The 18722-nt window shown below is 36.3% G+C and overlaps 1 protein-coding gene and 1 long non-coding RNA gene across 2 annotated transcripts; one reads left to right on the plus strand and one right to left on the minus strand.

Moving 5' to 3' along the window:
* Positions 1 to 4360: 4360 nt before the first annotated feature.
* LOC5569111 lies at positions 4361 to 18455 on the plus strand. Its single transcript, XM_001652660.2, has 2 exons — positions 4361 to 4776; positions 17135 to 18455. The coding sequence occupies exons 1-2, from the start codon at positions 4476 to 4478 to the stop codon at positions 18409 to 18411; spliced, it is 1578 nt and encodes a 525-aa protein (XP_001652710.2). The 5' UTR covers positions 4361 to 4475; the 3' UTR covers positions 18412 to 18455.
* LOC110676469 lies at positions 5619 to 6687 on the minus strand. The gene is made up of 2 exons (XR_002500417.1): positions 5916 to 6687; positions 5619 to 5849 (listed from the first exon to the last, which is right to left on the minus strand). It is a non-coding gene; the product is annotated as an uncharacterized LOC110676469 (long non-coding RNA).
* Positions 18456 to 18722: the final 267 nt, after the last annotated feature.

Genomic DNA, 18722 nt, shown 5'->3' on the forward strand with positions numbered 1-18722 from the left:
GTAGTAGCTTTACTTTCTGATAATGATTGATGATTGCTGCCAGCGGCGCGAAAATCAATCATTGTGTGCATTGGCGAAGGAAAATTGGCAATTCATATGTCGATGTAACATACCTTAGATAGCTCAGATGGTAGATCTTAGGATTTGTAATCTTGAAATTGAGAGTTCGAATCTTAAATTTGAAATAATTTTTAGATAAGCTGTCAACGGAGAACTCTCAGGAAATTCCTGAAAAATCGTTAAAAACAATTCCTTGGATTAACCCAAGACCGCGAACACTGTTTTAGCTTCCAAGGCAATCTTGGAATGATTGAAAACTTCTTTAAAAAAAAACTTATCAGAAAGTTTACAACAAGTCATGATTTGTTCTGCATATTAGAGAAAAAAAAAACTATAGATGAGTGTAATAAGGAAAAATGAACCGTATTTTGATCATTTTCTTGAATGAAAAACGAATTTTTCAAATTTCATTGGGATTTTAAAATATTCCAATCTTCTGGTTTTTTTACGAGGTTAGATTTATTTTATTATACAGCCATTCCATGGAAAACCGATCTAGTGGGTTAGCGAATTCCGTGAAAATTTGGTATTTTGTTCCTTATCCGAAATAAGGATAGGAGAATTTGGGGCATAATAGACATAATGTTTTAAAACCATGCAATGACATTTTTTCAAATTATTCCCGGCTAGTTTTTAAGTTTTATGTTAGTACGACGTGCTACATTCATTCATGGTAATAAAACTCATATCATATGCCAGAAAAAGTGAGACAGAAAATTAGGTCCATATCAAGGCTAGTAAAAAGGTATCGGAGCAAACACTTGCATGAAATTTAATGATTCCAAAATATTTAATGTCTGTCAGTCGTTCCGATGTGTGAAAAGGCTCTTCTTCATAAGAGCTGAAAAGAACTTTCTGGGTTCGTTGTTTTGCTCAAATTCTCCCACCGCCTTGTTTATATGCCAATTTAAAGCGAAGTCAAATGTCAAAGCACAATTGAAGCAAAACATAAACTTTTTTACCGTCAAACATTTCAAATGCAATACAGATTTCATACAGTGTATGAACTTTTGATGAAGTATGCATACTCTCAGAGATTGAGGGGGTGTCCATTTCGCCCCGGGTGTTCATTATGCCCCTAATACCCCTACACGTGTTTTTGGATTTTTTTGATTAGGGTGACCATTTTCAAAAAAAGGTGGAAAGAAAAATCGCGATTTTCCAAAATTTTTATTTTATTTATTTTTAATTAAGGATTTTTTATATTTTTTCATGTAAAAAAAATCAGAGTTTTATAATTTTTCTGAAAAGTTGAAATCTTAAGCTTTCATTCCACAAAAAAGAATGGAAATCGGTTGAGCTGTTCAAAAGTTATGATTTTTTTTAAATTAATAATCTAATGCGCTGAGACGTACAGTGTGTGCCGATGAAAAATGACTGATTTTTTTATGTTCAAAAAAAGGCTCTACCCCATTTGGCATAATGCCGTTTGGCATAATGCCATTTGGCATAATGGCCATTTGGCATAATAGCCATTTGGCATAATTTAAAAAAAAATAGTATTGTTCTTTCACATTTCAAAACGTTCATTTTAGTACTTGAAATATTTGTTTAAGACAAGTGAAGTTTACTGGAAGAAGAGGAAAATATTGGTCATGATTTTTAGTCCATAGAAATTAAAGTGGAGTTTTAGGAAAAAGTGACTCGTTGTCCCAAAGTATGCATTTGAGGCTGATGACAAGCATGAATTCACATCTTAGGTTGAGCATATCGCTGGAGATGAATCGTGTAAGATGGAGATCCAAGCATATGGGATAATTGATTTCAATATAGCATCATAAGCAAGCTTTCAAGTTTGAGTGAGGTGAAACTCAAACACCGAACTGGATCGTACAATTTAAATAATTAAAGAGGGCTTGAATACCATTAGCTGAATTTCCATGTGCACCTGTATACCAATTTGGATTATTTTGAATTTTACGTATACGTTATATATCTAGAGGAGAAGTTGAAGTGGTAGAAGTAAGTCTTTGCACTTCTACCTGCAAAATTGAGCAGCCGTATTGTTGTAATTTTTCAGAAATTTAAATTTCGCACTGGTGCACAGTAATCAATTTAGATTAGTAAATTTAACCTTCTTTCAAACATGAGCTGTTCTTTCTCATCTTTTCTGAGACATAAAATCCCTGATCACGACTTCTTCGTCAGGGAAGTGAAACCGTTGGTCCCGGCCCATGAGTTGATAGGTTCGATATGTAGGGTCCCAGGTGTGTGTGGCTGTCTCTCAGGGCGTCGGCATTTTAAGTCTTCGATTCTAGACAGAAGAAAACGTTTTTCGATTAAAGTCCATAACTGCGACGTCTTGTACATTCTCCATGCAAAAAAGTAATCGAAGAAATGATTTTTGGGTGAATGAAGGCCGATGTCCGTATTTCAAAGCATCCGGGCAATTTAAATCTACACGGTACCAAGGTAATCCGATGTGAACAAACATCGATCTTGGTGTGTCTATGATTAATTACGCTGCAAACTACAAAGAACAGCTTATGTTTGAAAGAAGGTAGAATTCCCAATAGAGTAATCGTCAATTATTGAATGCCTAAAAAGCTCGCTAATTGGAGAACACGTCATTAAGAATTATGTATATGTTCAAAAATAGGCAATTTTTTAGCCGTTAAGCAATAGGCGAATTACCCCACTGAATTTTGACTCATGTATCAACTGAAAATTTAAGGAAAAGTTGAAGTTTTCCTTCTTTAGAACATTGGCTGTTCTTAATGCCTTCATGAATAAAAAAAAATATAATTTAGATACTAGGCTATAACTGCGTTTCCAGCTACAATGAAATCGTGGTCCCGATCCACGATCAAAAATTATAGGTACAGTATTACCACAAATAAAGGAAGACAGACGTCAGAGAGCATTATAAGATTTATACTCTACATAGTACGCCTTCATTAAGCGATTTTAATAAGTTCTCACAGCTACAAGTGTGACTTGGAAGGCGCCGGTGAACTCGGAAGTGATTCAATTCTATCTTATAGAGTCGGAGATGACATACATTGGATTTAGTCCAAAGTTGAGAAAAATTGTTTGTGGAAATGTGTTCTTCAAATTATGCCAAATGCCCGTTATGCCAAATGGCCTTTATGTTAAATGACCATTAGGCCAAATGGCGTTATGCCAAACGGCGTTATGCCAAATGGCATTATGCCAAATGGGGTAGAGCCCAAAAAATATGTCTCAAAAACTAAAAAACATACATCACTGAAAATTTGTCAGTAAACGTAACAGCAATAGCCCCTTTTGTCCCAAGACCTTCAAAACACGAAAAAAAACGGAAATTTTTGTTATTTTTCCATGTAAAAAAACAAGTTTTGTGAAATTTTATTTATTTTTTTGAAAAGTCAAAATCTTTAGCTTTTATTTCGTCCAAGAAAATTCAAAATCGGTCAAGCGGTTCAAAGGTCATGATTTAAAAAAAAACACAAATTTTGCAAATTTCGGAAATGGTCACCCTAATACAAAAAATCCAAAAACACGTGTATCCTTATTTCGGATAAGGAACAAAATAGCAAATTTTCACGAAATTCGGTGGCCGTTAGATCGGTTTATTCATATTAAAAATAAATAAAGGAATTGTGGAACAACATTAGCAACCGTTTAGTTTCACAGTTCATTTCATAATCATTTTTTGATAAAGCTGTCTGAGTGAATTTCGACTAAAAAATAAGTCACTTGACCTAATTAATGATCTCGAAGCTTGCTTCTGAGTCTTGTAATAATGACCGGCTTAAAAACAGTTTTTTTTTCAGTCTTGGATTCCGTAGGGTTGAACAATTTTGTCAATGAAAAAAATAAAACTCGTCATGAATCTAAATTTAAAATTAAGTATATCGATTATTCTCTCAACCCAAAATCTCTCAGTATTCTCTCTCTTCCCCACCAATGCAATTGGCCCAATAAGCCAAATTTGGGTAAATGCATTATTCTCAAGCTTGGGTTGAATGAACATGCATTTAATCAAACCAAAGGCTTCAAAGGCAAAGTACCTAATGGAGGCCTTGGAAATTAAACCAAATTTGGGTTTTTGTGCTCAACTACGGTTTTGGGTTGAAAAAAACTCAGGTTCGAGTAGATCCGCGTTGATGTGTAGCTCTGTGCGTTACTAAATGGTGAGTAGCGAATATAGCGTTACATCTAACCCGAAATGATAACTCAGTGAATGAGTGGAAAATTCTCATTTCTGAGTGCTGTGTTTTGCAGCTGTTAAAATATCGTTTTTAGACAGTGCCATCTATTGGCATTTTTGTGGTTTTCGTTTTCCATTGGAGCATTTGGATTTTTTCAGAAGTTACTCGATTAATCTGTCGAAGTGTGAAGCCGGCTTTGTTGATTGTTTATTTTCAGCTTTGCGTTCATATAAATAAAATAGTTTTATTAAAACAAGCCTCCAATTTAGTGCTGATTTGAAAATGAGTTCCGCGAAGCATCAAGACAAAAATGCTATCAAAACATGTATAGTGGAGGGCTGCGGTGCCGACTCAAAGTCGTGTCCATACCTATTCTTCCTGAAAGTGCCGCAGAATCCGGAACGACGCGTCGATTGGTGCGATGCAATGGGAATCGCCGTCCAGAAGGGAAGAGTCTACTGCTGTACGCGGCATTTTGAGATTCCCGGAGACTTCGATGGCGACGCACCGGCGGACAAATCGAGCGGCATCCGTTTGAAACTGAAAAGCGACGTTTTGCCCCACAAGGACATACCTTTCATTCGTAAGTCGGAGAATCTTTAATTTTATTTATCCATGATGATTGAGCATCAGCAGGGCTGGTAGCGAATCACTTTTTTTTGTAGCGGGTCACTATAGGGTAATTTGTGTACACGGGAAAAAATTCTGTAGTAGAAATTACTATTTTAGCTGACTACGCCCATTCTTGAAACTACCATGGAATTTCAGAACAATTTACTATGTTTACGGTACATCCCACCACATTACTGGTACATTTGACAGAAATAATTTACAACAATCTGATTTCGACTACAGACATGGTAAAATCAAGCGCATTTCTGGTCTGCTGAAAATTGCCGGTGCGAGCGCTTAAGTTAACCCCCTAAAATGGTAGTTTTTACCGCACATTTTTTTTATAATTTGCACACTTCTATTTTGATTTTGCCTTAAATAGGAGAATTACCCGCATAATTATGAACCATACATCTACTGTTTCCCATTCAATCCACAACAATTAACAACAGTATTCGTATAATTCGGTGTAAAATTAAAAATAACAATAAACCAACAGTACCATAAACGGGTTTTACAGTTCGGGGAATGGTAATTGCACAAATTACAATGTGGGGAATAGGCGGTTAAGTTATGTAACCATTTAAAAAGGCCGATTTTGTCGAACAAAATTTTGTCATTACAATCTGCCAAACTGTTCACATACCTTCCATTTTTTGATCAATCTACTGTAATCCAAACAGGTAGAGAATGGTTGAACTTTATAATTTAAATCAAAACAAATACTGTACATGTAATTATCGTTTAATTGTAAGTATAGTATTTAACCCAAGAATTATCCCTGTTGTGATTAATCAATGAAAGATGAATGGATTTGGTCTTTTATGTATTTTTTATTCATATCAGAGCAATCACACTGTAAAACAGATTGCGTTTCTTATTTCACAACTTTTTTTCTGCTTTTTTCGCCGTTCCAAACTCTGGGGTTTCTTACCCACACAATTCGGGCCTTGGAAGCACGATTTCTCAGCTAGAAGATTACGGGAAGATCGGTAACGGTAATGATTTGTTGGTTTCATTTCTAGGTCACTGCAACAACACATCCTGGAAACAACAAATTGGTGCCCGTTAGAACTTGGATCTAAGTTACACGGAATAAATTCTTCTTACCTGAGAAATCTGGATATGAAACGGGTCACTTGGGATCTAGCTCATAAGCCTTAAATCAGAGGGAAGAAGCTTGAATCCTTCTCAAATAAAGATCCGCCACTTGAAAATTTATTTCCGCACGAGTTTTTTTTCACTCCTAAACCAAACAAAACAAATGGCGAAACGATGAAAATATTGTAGGTACTTCGCTCACAAACACTAAAGCGAGCCACTGTTTGTCAAACTGTTAAAAATAGGTTGTATACGGTAAAATGTAAATGTGTTTGTGTTTTGCGATAATGACCGTTTCGCAGAATGTCAAGTAATAATTTTACCATTTCTTGGAGATTTGAAACTCCGTATAATTTTACAATATCTGGACAGTATCTTTTATTGTTACTGTTTGGCATACATCACGCAAACCATTTTTAAACGTCTTAAGCCTTAGACTGAATACAGTACAACATAAAATCAACTGTTCGGAGTACATTAACCTTAACAGATAAAAGTGATTAATTGTTTTGAATGTAAGGCGAACTGTGATTCTCTATGCGAGTTGTATAGGGGAAGTGGCGGTCAAATGAACAGGGGTGGTAAAAATTGTCGGGAAACCGGGAAAACATGGGGAGATGCCAGGAATTTTCAAACCATTTTAGTTATGCCGTTTAAAACAAGTCTTATTCTAATTGCAGTTGGAATTATTCTCATGAATTTTATCATAATCTTTTTATTTTTTTCAGCTGGTTTTAGTCAACATTTTCCATAGATATCTATAGAAATATATAATGCTCAACTGCCTTAGTCGCCTTTTTACTGGTGTGTCGATTTCAATTAATGATTTGACTATTCTATTGATTTCCATGAGCTGTACGGAATTAGAATCAAAGTGTCTGGAATATGAAAAGTCCATACATTTCTATTTATTTAACCTTCGGTCTGTTAAGGGGGGTCCGTAGCCTTGAGGTTACGCTTTCGCTTCATAAGCGGAAGGTCATGGATTCAATTCCCAGCCCCTCCACAAAAAAAACCCGTCCAGCCATCAGAAGACACCGCACGGAGGAGCGTGCTTTGGGGAGCACATTCATCCTCCGTCAGTATCAGATGGTGACTGAGACAAACTGACCCTCTTCGCAGGCAGCTAGCCTCACTAACAGCAGAGCTCTCTCCTACCTGCTCGGTGTGAGAGTGAAAGAGTAGGAGAGAGTGAAAGTTGATGTAAATATAGATAAGTTAAAAATAGATCTGTATCGATAAAGAAGCTACAGATCAACTGATTCCGGCGCAGTAGTGGCCACGAGCACGGAGTGCCTTAATAAAAAAAAAAAAAAAAAAAAAAAAAAAAAAAAAAAAAAAAAAAAAAAAAAAAAAAAAAAAAAACCTTCGGTCTGTCGCGCTGTTGTACTTTGTACAACGGTTGTGATTTATATGCTATCATTTTGCAACAATGATATCTATCGACACCAAACCAAAATGTATTCCTCAAGAATCATTATAAACGATTCGAGTGAACCACAGTTTGAAATCGGTATATCTCAAAATCCAGATACAGGTCGGACTCGATTATCCGGAGAATCGATTTTTTTTTCATTCCGGATAATCGGATCACTAAGAAAAAAATTGAAATCTTCGATAAAAGAACTTAAATATTATCTTTTTTTGTTGTGTTATTTATATGATGCGGTGGCGTAGCCAGAAATTATTTCTAGGTACAGTAGGGGTCTTTACAAGAAAAACAAAATTTGATCAGCGTACACAAAGAAAACACTTTTTCAAACCCCCCTTTTCTTGAATACGTTCAAAACTGCAAAACCATTCATATTAGCTGTGTTCAACGAGCTGCTCGAACTTGGTTGCAACCACTTGCGAGTCAGCTTTTGGTGTTCATTGAGCCACTCCAACCTACTTCGAGTCGCTCGGGTTTGTGTTCATTGAGCCGAGTCCAACCAACTCCGAGTCGCTCGAAACAGGTTGGAAGCTAGAGTCCGAGCTAGTTCAACCAGCTCGCAGTAGCTCGTGTTTTTGACGTTTAAAAACGTAAACATTGAAAAAATAAGCAAAATTCCAAAGCGATACGGATTGTTAAGTGCGCGAATTTTTTTTTCACGTGGAATTCCGGTAAATTAGTGCGGACGAAAAAGAGCGTTCATTGAGAAAGCAGCTTGGAGTTGCTCGAAGTAGCTTTGACAGTTATTTGTTGACAAAAAATACGAGCTAGTACAACCAACCCCGAGCAAGTTCGATCAAAGTCATTGAACACAGCTATTGTATATTGCAATACCAAATTATTTCAGATTTATGCATAAACATTGAAAAACAAGAACATCAAAAATCAAATTCCGGATAATCGAGTCTAAAATTCCGGATAATCGAATCCCGGATAATCGAGTCCGACCTGTAATATAGAAGCTTGGGGTCTTTAGTGAAGTTGTTCTGGAGGTGAAGCGCTATCTAATGGTACCTCATTTAAATCGGAATTTCACCGCTAGGTGGCACTAGTGGGCATGGAAGTTTTACTTCTGTTTTGCTGATATTTCAGGATCTTGAGCAGTTTTAGTAGGATGGCGTTTTCGACAAAGTTGTTTAGTAAGTTTATGACTATCATTGTTTAAGCTAGTTGATTCAAAATTTTGCCATTAGGCGGCGCTAGTGAGCATGATACTTTTGCTTTGCAGATATCTCAGGAGCCTGACCACATAGAAAGATAGTGTCGTCGGCAAAGTAGTTCAGTAGCTCAGGATCTTGACTTTTTAGACACGCATCTTCGGCAAATTTGTTCAGAAGCTCAGGGACTACCATCAGTACACCACATTCCGCTCATTTAAGGGAAGTTATGTGTTAGCCGAGTGGTTAGAGTCCGCGGCTACAAAGCAATGCCATGCTGAGGGTGTCTGGGTTCGAATCCCGGTCGGTCCAGGATCTTTTCGTAAAGGAAATTTCCTTGACTTCCCTGGGCATAGAGTTATCATCGTACCCTGCCACACAATATACGAATGCGAAAATGGCAATTTGGCAAAGAAAGCTCTCAGTTAATAACTCTGGAAGTGCTCATAAGAACACTACGCTAGGAAGCAGGCTCTGTCCCAGTGAGGACGTAAATGCCAAGAAGAAGAAGAAGAAGAAGAAGATGTGTTCAAATGTTTATTATAAAATAACTATTATGTCACTCAATGCTATTTTTATGCCACAATGTAGCTCCAAGTATAGGTAATCAGCGGCAAAAAGAATTTGAAACACTTCAATAAAAAAAATATTTAATTACATTTGTTACTGCATCTAAGTGTTCCTAATTCCGCTCACAATAAACACATTTCGTGACGAACTTACTAAAAATGCATTATTTCGAATTTTGTTATTATCGTGATATTTTTTATGGTCAAACCATAGCTACCACTGCAATAAAGAAGGCTGTATACAAAAATCGACATTTTTTAAAAATTTTGTTTTAATATTTTGCATGAGCGGTTATTGGAACACACAAAAATATCTAGTGATCCAATAATCGCTCACGAGGTCTTGTGTTTCCAATATAAAGAATTATGTTATCAAATAAAAATAATGCCAGGCGACTTCATTTGAAAGCTGTTAATATTGCTGAAATATATCCGTGCGAAAAATGTTGGGTTTTGACACGAAAAATCAATTTTTACACTAGTGAGCGAAAATAGGGGCATGAGCGGATACTGGTGCAATGATGGTATTATTATTTTACAAATTCAGGTTAATTATCAGAACTCCAGATCTGAAAGAATACCTGTAAGAGCTGGTGTTCCCCAAGGCAGCATTTTGGGACCAATATTATACAATATTTTCACATCTGACTTACCTGAGTTACTTCAGAGATGTCAAAAATCCTTCTTTGCGGATGACACAGGCCTCTCCGCCAAAGGACGAAGCCTGCGTGTCATCTGTAGTCGATTGCAAAAAAGTTTGGATATTTTTTCTTCATACTTGCAAAAATGGAAGATTTCTCCTAATGCTTCCAAAACTCAACTAATAATATTCCCACATAAACCAAAAGCTCTTTATTTGAAACCTTCAAGTAGACATGTTGTCACGATGAGAGGGGTTCCAATAAATTGGTCAGATGAAGTTAAGTATCTAGGGCTCATGCTAGATAAGAATTTAACTTTCAAAAATCACATTGAGGGCATTCAAGCCAAATGTAATAAATAGGTAAAATGTCTCTATCCCCTTATTAATAGAAAATCAAAACTTTGTCTTAAGAACAAGCTTTTGATATTCAAACAAATTTTCAGGCCAGCCATGTTGTATGCTGTACCAATATGGATTAGCTGTTGTAATACTAGGAAGAAAGCTCTGCAGAGAATTCAAAATAAAATTTTGAAAATGATTCTGAGACTTCCTCCCTGGTATAGTACCAATGAGTTACATAGAATATCCAATGTTGAAACATTGGAACAAATGTCAAATAAAATAAAAAATAATTTCAGGCAAAAATCGTTACAATCTTCTATTGCCACGATTAATGCGTTATATGTTTAGGTTAAGTTAGGTTAAGTATATTAAAAACGTTTTTTTTTTCTCTTATAAGCAGGTGAAATCAACTCACCTGTAAAAAAACTGAACTGCTACGGCAAATGAAATGTAATATGTTGTTAACAAAATGTTAATTAAATCTTAAATTTGTTTTACCAAATTAGGATGATAGTGTTGTCTAATAACACAGAACACCTAGATATAAGAAATGAATGTAATGTTTGGAATGATACTAATAAAGAAATTGAAAAAAAAAAATATTTTACAAGACTACGAACTTTGAGGATTAAACAAAGAAAGAATTTGAGCTACTGAACAACTCTGCCAACCATCTTTCTAAGTGGTCAAGATCCTGAGATCTGCGAAACAAAAGTTTCATGCTCACTAGCGCCACCTAGTGGCCAAATCCCGCATTTCTTGGCTAAAATAATGATAGCCCTTGAGCTACTGAACAATATTACCGAAGACGTCATCTTTCTAAGTGGTCAGACTTCTGGGATATTCGCAAAACCAAGGGTGTTGTTCAAAGTACAACGCGCGACTACTCGCGTTACGAAAATTCGCGCGATGACCGAATGGTTAAACTTATTCATGTTGCAGATTAAAAATCTTCACCCATCATTCGAAAATTGATATCGCCGAGGAATCATACAGAATGATTTACCGTGCCCACACAGTTACGGATCACTTTGGTGTTCAACAACGTATAACGCGTTCAAAACATAAACGTTGACGTAAAACATATTTTACCCATGTCATACTATTTGTCTTCTACCATTTGTAATATTAGGCACAACATTCAACCGCTAAATAACGGTGTTTTTGACAAATGTTTAGTTGGTACCACACAGCTATCAATATATGGTCGTTTTCTGTAAGAAGTGCCGTCAGCATTCATAAGCTCCCACAGGTGGTAAAATTCAAATGTTATAGCATAAAACATGCTCGTTCGCTTCGATTTAGTATGAATTCAACTTTGGAAAACATTTTTCTTGATTGTTGATTCTAAATACCGAATATTAGCACTTCTAACTAGTGATCCATAACACAGCGTAACAAAAATGGCATTTTTGCGTGCCTCAAGAATCAATATATGTGTCTCGAGTAAATTTGGGATTGCTGAATCTGATGCCATTCTCAGAAATGTTCCAGCACGTCACAATTTTTAGCTACAGGTCGTCAAAATTGTATAAAAAACTAGTTTCATCGATGTTTACATAATATTTTAAGGTTGATTTATCATACTTTTTTGAGATCTAATTCACCAAGCATGCAGAATAGTACTTAAACCTTCATTTAAGATATAATTTGGTGGAAATCGAACGATAAAATTTAGATGAAATCGATTTTTTCAACATGCTTGCTGTCTCCATACAAAATTCTTCGTCTCTCTTGTATGGCTAAATACAATACTTTTCTAAACCACCAAAATAGTTATTTATGCAACAAGTTGCAAAATGATGATTTTTTTCAGCACGAGTTGTACATTTATCCAACGAGGCTCGCCGAGTTGGATAAATACAACGAGTGCTGAAAAATCGAGTTTTGCAGCGAGTTGCATACAACATTTTTTGCTATTACGAAAAATGCCTTTTAAGCTGGATCATTTCCAGAAGCACAAACACACATTTCAACAGAAACCACGTGGGCGTACATCTATGTGTAGTATCATTTCAGTATTTTTCAATCGCGTAGGCTGCGCCATAGTATCTACGTATGCCACAAATTTTCTAATTCACATCAATGTGACATCATACAGACCCATATTCCTTGTAGGAGGACAGAACCGGTAACTGTAACTGTACGCCCCCAGTAGCGGGTTCTGCTGTCACCTCTACGAATGCTGGACGATCCGTTCCTAACCCAGTATTGGAAGATCGGTCAATCATAAGAAAATGCAGTTCGCCGAAAATCGATTTTTCTCGGTATCCATGGAAGATACCATGCTTCGGAAGAAGGGCACATTAGAACGCATCGGGGTGCGAATAGAATGCACCACTTTCGAAGATATCTCGCATAGATTCTGAAAAAAAATCCAACTTCGGCGAGCAACCGATTCTAACTTTTTATCGCGCCGACAATGTCACCAGTCTTGCATCTGGGTCGCACATCAGATATAGAATCAGATGGTATGGCAGAATAGACTGGGATATTTGGCTGACGCCGCCCAAACAGAACTAAAAAGTACTACTCTTCAGCACCGAAACCAGTGCTGAAAAGTAGCACTTTTCAGTATTGTTTTTTTGGTAGGAAAAGCAGGCCATTATGTTGCGTATCTTATCAATAAAAAGTTGATTGATTTGCAACGGAATCGCAAAAAGTAACTTTTCAGCATCGAAAGTATTATGAACTTTGTTGATAAGTATTGTTATCACGGCATAAACATTAACAAGGCAGGCTCTTTACTGATGTAAATATCAAGTTTTATTGTAAACATGTGGCGTCACTCCTATCGTACCATATACCTTCCGGACCACTAGATCATTTTTTTCGCAAATTTGTTCGAGGTGGATAGGAATGACGTCGTCCTGTAGCTGTCTGTTTTCGGAATATATCACCTTCTTAAATTAGTACACCGTGTATTGTTATATACATGAAGTTTGCATTAGGTGGCAAATTAAGCAAATAATTTGCCATACAAGCTGGCAAACTTGCATGCAAGTTGGCTGAAATAGTCAAATTTTAGAATATTCAATAGCCAATATCTCAAAAACTAGACGTGCTATGACATATTTGAAAACGGCAATGTATTCAACAACCCTGAATTAAGTAAATAGAGGTATTTTGGTGCTTGAGACAAAAACGTGTTTTGCAGTGTTATATGGGCCAGGAAATGATTGTTTACCACGGTTATGAATCACTTCCAAAGAATGTAGATTTCTGCCATTTTAAGAATTGGATTCGACATTTTCAGACAAAAGGATAAAACTCATAAGACATCAAGGTTTGTAAATTTCATTTTTGAGCAGACAAAAAGGTGTGGAGCGAAAACAGTTCATGTCTCAGTTACTACAATGCAGTATCACAAAAAAGGGCATTTTACCCTTGTTTCCAGCTCTAACACTGCTATTTTTTGCTGTAATATGCAGGGCAGGCAATCGTCACCGTCAAATGGAAAAAGTCGCCGACGAAACTAAAAAAAGAATCGTCATCGTCACTCAACCAGCGTTGGATGACGATTTGCTGCCGTTGTCCGCCACAAAGGCTCGGCGTCATGACGAACAAAGAAGCCTCCTCCATTATGGTCGAATCTTCGTTCGGGAGCTCTGAGCCGACTAAAAATATGAGCCGTGGCGTCGATAGATTATGAGCCTTGTTTGAAACAATAAAACAACAAAACGTGTCCGGAATTTAACAAACGAGCTCTGAATAGTCAACGTCACGCGCTTACCAACAAAGCTATTGTTGAAGCTAGAGGAGTACGGGTTAAATTGCCAATACAAGCAATTCTGGGATGGCATTCTCCGCTTTGTGCATAGCAAGCGAATATACAATAAACGCCTCCTTCGTTTGAGATAGGGAGCGAACGGAATGAAGACAAAGTGGTTCGTTGACAATTTTGGATTGACGTTCGTCGTGCATGACGGATTTCACGCCAACTCGACACGCGATTGGCAGCACCCCTTCAGAATTCAATGAAACTTTCTGGATGTCGAAAGTATGTAAAACTAAGATACTTTGCATATTTTGTTTTTTTTTCAAAATCGATCTAGACTAACATTTGGAAAGGGTCAAAGTTTTTTTTACTTTTTTTATAAACCCATATAACTCGAAAACGGTAAGACCTACAAAAAAGTGTTGTATGGGGGACTGTCGTGAAATTTCCTGAAGTTTTAGAGAAAAATATTGAAAAAATAAAAACACATTTTCTACACTGAAAAAAAAAATATTCAAAACTTTAAAGTCGATTTAAAAAAAACGGTCACTTCAGAATTTGATCATCCTTAAGCAAAAAGTTTCGTAATTAAATTTATTAAAAGTCGTCCATACATTGCAAATTGGGCATATTTTAGAGAAAAAAGTTTTTCTAACATCGAATTTTTTAAGTCCCAAAGTTTTTTTTTACTTTTTTTATAGACCCGTATAACTCTAAAACGGTAAGACCTACAAAAAAGTGTTGTATGGGGGACTGTCGTGAAATTTCCTGACGTTTTAGAGAAAAATATTGAAAAAATAAAAACACATTTTCTACACTGAAAAAAAATTATTCAAAACTTTAAAGTCGATTTAAGATCAATTGAATTTAATTAAAAAAAAACTGTATAATTCCGTTTTATTTCTTTTAACTACTCCCAATAAAACAAATATAATCTATTTTGTGATTAAAACTCATTTATCACTTGAAAATATGATCATACTAGACTACTTAAAATAAAAAATTCATTTTGGACTTAAAAAATTCGAAGTTAGAAATACTTTTTTCCCTAAATATGCCCAATTTGCAATGTATGGACGACTTTTAGTAAATTTAATTACGAAACTTTTTGCTTAAGGATGATCAAAATCTGAAATGGCCGTTTTTTTTAAATCGACTTCAAAGTTTTGAATCATTTTTTTTTTCAGTGTAGAAAATGTGTTTTTATTTTTCATTTTTTTTCTAAAACTTCAGGAAATTTCACAACAGTCCCCCATACAACACTTTTTTGTAGGTCTTACCGTTTTCGAGTTATACGGGTCTATAAAAAAAGTAAAAAAAAAACTTTGACCCTTTCCAAATGTTAGTCTAGATCGATTTTGAAAAAACAAAGTATGTAAAGTATCTTAGTTTCACATAGTCTTCACACCCAGAAAGTTTCATTGAATTCTGAAGGGGTGCTGCCAATCCCTTTGTCGAGTTGGCGTGAAATCCGTCGCATTCTCTCGTCGATGACGAGACGGCCACCTGCCAGAGTTATTTTACTGGATAACGATGCCTTTTTTTATTTCGTCATCGCACTGTGACGAATCTGACGATTGCTCCAATCATGCAATACAGATGCATTGAGTTGAACATCTCTTGATTTTATTTTATTTTTATTTATTTACACCGTCTTCAGTTCAACTGTACAGACTGTTTACTTAATCGTATATTGCCTTAAACTAAATTAAATACAGAAAAAAAAACAGGTAACAGGCATAAAACTTTTCGATCGCAATCAGATAAACAATACAATTATAGTTGAAATGCAACACAAACATACAATATCGAATACAAAACAAAATAATAACACATAACCATCGTTGCAAATAATACTGATAAGAAGCCAAAGATAATTCAAACAAATATTTCTAGCACTAAACTGTTCCGTTCATCATCGATAAAGGTTTCCAAGGATTTTTCTTCCGGTGAGCAAACTCTCTAAAAGTTAATCCGCGCGGCCAAGTAGTAGCAGTCATGGCTAATTGTTTCCATCGTTTGGGTAACACTATTTTAAACGATATATAATCCAACTCTTCGCAGTTCTTCCAAGAAGGTACTAGTTTCGTTACATTCATACACTCGGGTTTTGGAGCACAAAGCGATTCGGATACTAAGTGGGCAATTTCGTTTTCTGTCACCCCTCTGTCGATGTTCGTCAAGAGCAGAGGAAACGTCTCATCACGGGTCTGCACAGACGAGCATTCGGGCGCACATACACTCGAACTGGTTAACGATTTCGGCGAATCAATAGGTGTTGAATGTCGTTGTTGTCTTGGTGTTGTCGAAGATGACGTTGATGAAGCAATGGCAACAGATAATTTCGCGAATGAATTATTAATATCGTTGATTTGCAGTTTCAGTTTTTCAAAATCAGTTGCGAAAACATTCTCATCCGCCGGTTGAGTCTTGGAAGATTCTGGAATGCGATCTCTAGCCTTGCAGAACTCGATCATACAGTCATCGCATATCCAAATGATGTTTTTCGAAAGTGCGCATAAATCGTTCTCAGTGACACCGACACAAGTAGCGTGGAACTTTCTGGCGCATCTACCCTCACACACAGTGTAAAGACAGTTCATAATATCGATGTCTGCGGAGCATTTCTTGCATGGAACGTCCATTGCAGTTGTAGGCTGTGATTCACTTTTCGTTACGGCAATATCACGGTCAGGTTTTTGGTAATTTTCGCACTAGCAATAACTCCAACCGATACTTTTCTTAATCACATGAGTTGTGCACAGCAATACCGAGTGACAAGGACTATATTATCGTTTAATAGACAAAACTTTACGCAGAAAACATAATTTAAAGACGGAGCGCTAGAAACGTTACACTCGGGCGTAAACAACGATACAGAGCGATTTTGCGCACTGATCCGTAATATGTCACAATTTGATCCATAATATGAACATTGATCCATAATATGGTTTTCAGAAACCGATTAAATTTTTAATTTTTATGCAATCCTATGTAAATTACACTCAAAATAGTTTACTAATCAAAGTTCCAATTCGATTCAATTCGTGCTTTTAAATTATAATTTTACGTTTTCCATGTTGTTGTGTTGAATTTTATAGATTGGACTCCACACTACATATTTGATCCATAACTGTGGGGTCATGGTATTTTATATAATTTCTGATGAGTTATTCTTCACTGATGCCTTAAGTGTCCGTAATATGAATTAAAACTGTTTTATTTAAAAAAAAATACTTTTAGTTTATTACAATCCGAAATATGTTCTATCAGATGGCGAAAACTAGGGAGGGGCAAAGATTAACTCATCTACCTACCCTATATATTTAAATAATCTTTACTATTTTCCTTTCGTTTCCACTTTCAGATGAAGTGAAAAATATTTACCATCTTTTCGACATGATGAAGACAACTGGAAAAATAGAAAAGCAATGCAAATACTTGCTCCCAGCCATTGAAAACGATTTGAAGATTAGAATCCCTCTAAATATTAAGCCGGAAACTCTTGACGAGACTCACGAATATCTGATCGCGCAAATCACGGAATATTTCAGCTCAAATCTTCCAAAGTCCCGATACCAACTTATGCAGATGTTGAAGAGCCATCGCGATAAAATTACAGAAATTGCTTGTAAGAAAGTCTTGAGGGGAACACTGCAAGGCGCCGTAATGCTTAAAACTATCCAACCATTCCTCCAGTATGAATCGAAAGCGTGTCTGGATATACCGATCGGACACAAAGACCTCGAACAGTTGTATTTTGTGTTGGAAGCGAATCAACTCAAAGCTTACTTCCGCCCTGTTAATCCAGCATCTCCGATTGCCTGTAGCGACGACAATGATTTCAAAGATCTTTTCTTTTTGCCTGGCATACGAGTAAATCTAGCGATTCCCTTCTTGGAGCTGTCAAGGGAAGTTGCGTTAAACTCAGAAAAGTTCATAGTAAATACGAGCAGTATTCCAAAACCTTCGGATGCCAAACCAAATGGGCTTGAATGGTTTCAGAAAGTTGATAAACCATATAGACTGAAATCGTCAAAGGTTGGACAGAACGTTACCCTGGAATACTTGGACATTCTAATAAATCTTTTCGAAAGCTACGAGTTTATGATGAGCCAACGACAAAGATCGACTTTGATATGTCTTTTACAGCAAACAAGAAAAGATTTATCAGATTACGAAATGAAGGAACTGCAAATCACCTACTGTCGTTATTTATCTCGCCACAAATACCAACGTGTCATTAATAAGGACATTGCCAAAGAACTAGGAGATGAAGAGCTCTACATGTTTGTCAAGGAAGTCATCAATCCGGAGATAAATTTTCAGTTTATCAGCGCAATCGACACCGACGTGGCAAGTATCGAGAAAATAGAGCGGTTCTTCAGACCGATCCTAGGATATGTTAATGAGCAAGCAGAGTACACCGACGGGGAGCCCTATCTGAAGTTCGCTGAGCAGCTCAAGAAGGCCATAACGTACACTTGCCAGGAATGCAACACAACTTTTGATTCGCCTCTCGCCCATTTGACCATCAAAGAACATCGCTTTTGTGGCATCAAGAAGTGGAAATGCGTTCATTGCAAAGCTTCATTCACGGAAGCTAAACTAACTGGAGATATGTGGTCACACAAATGTTCTTAGAAATTGAAATTTGATTTAATAAATATATGACGGTTTAAAACATTTTTAGAATTTTCGTTTATTTTCCATAATCTATGATAGTGCCTCGTGGGTATTCAAAAGTTCCCCCGTCTCAAACACTCAGGCAAATTAATCAATAATTTTATATTTTTTCCCAAATGAAGCATTTAAAGCATGGAATCTATAATAGCAGTTTACGCAACAAGTTGCAGAATGATGATTTTTACAACACGAGTCGTAAGTTTATCCTACGAGGCTTACGTACAACATTTTTTGGAATTTCGTAGAAGACCACTTGAGGGTATCAGAAA

This window comes from Aedes aegypti, chromosome 2 (genome assembly GCF_002204515.2).
Source record: "Aedes aegypti strain LVP_AGWG chromosome 2, AaegL5.0 Primary Assembly, whole genome shotgun sequence".
NCBI classification, from domain to species: domain Eukaryota; kingdom Metazoa; phylum Arthropoda; class Insecta; order Diptera; family Culicidae; genus Aedes; species Aedes aegypti.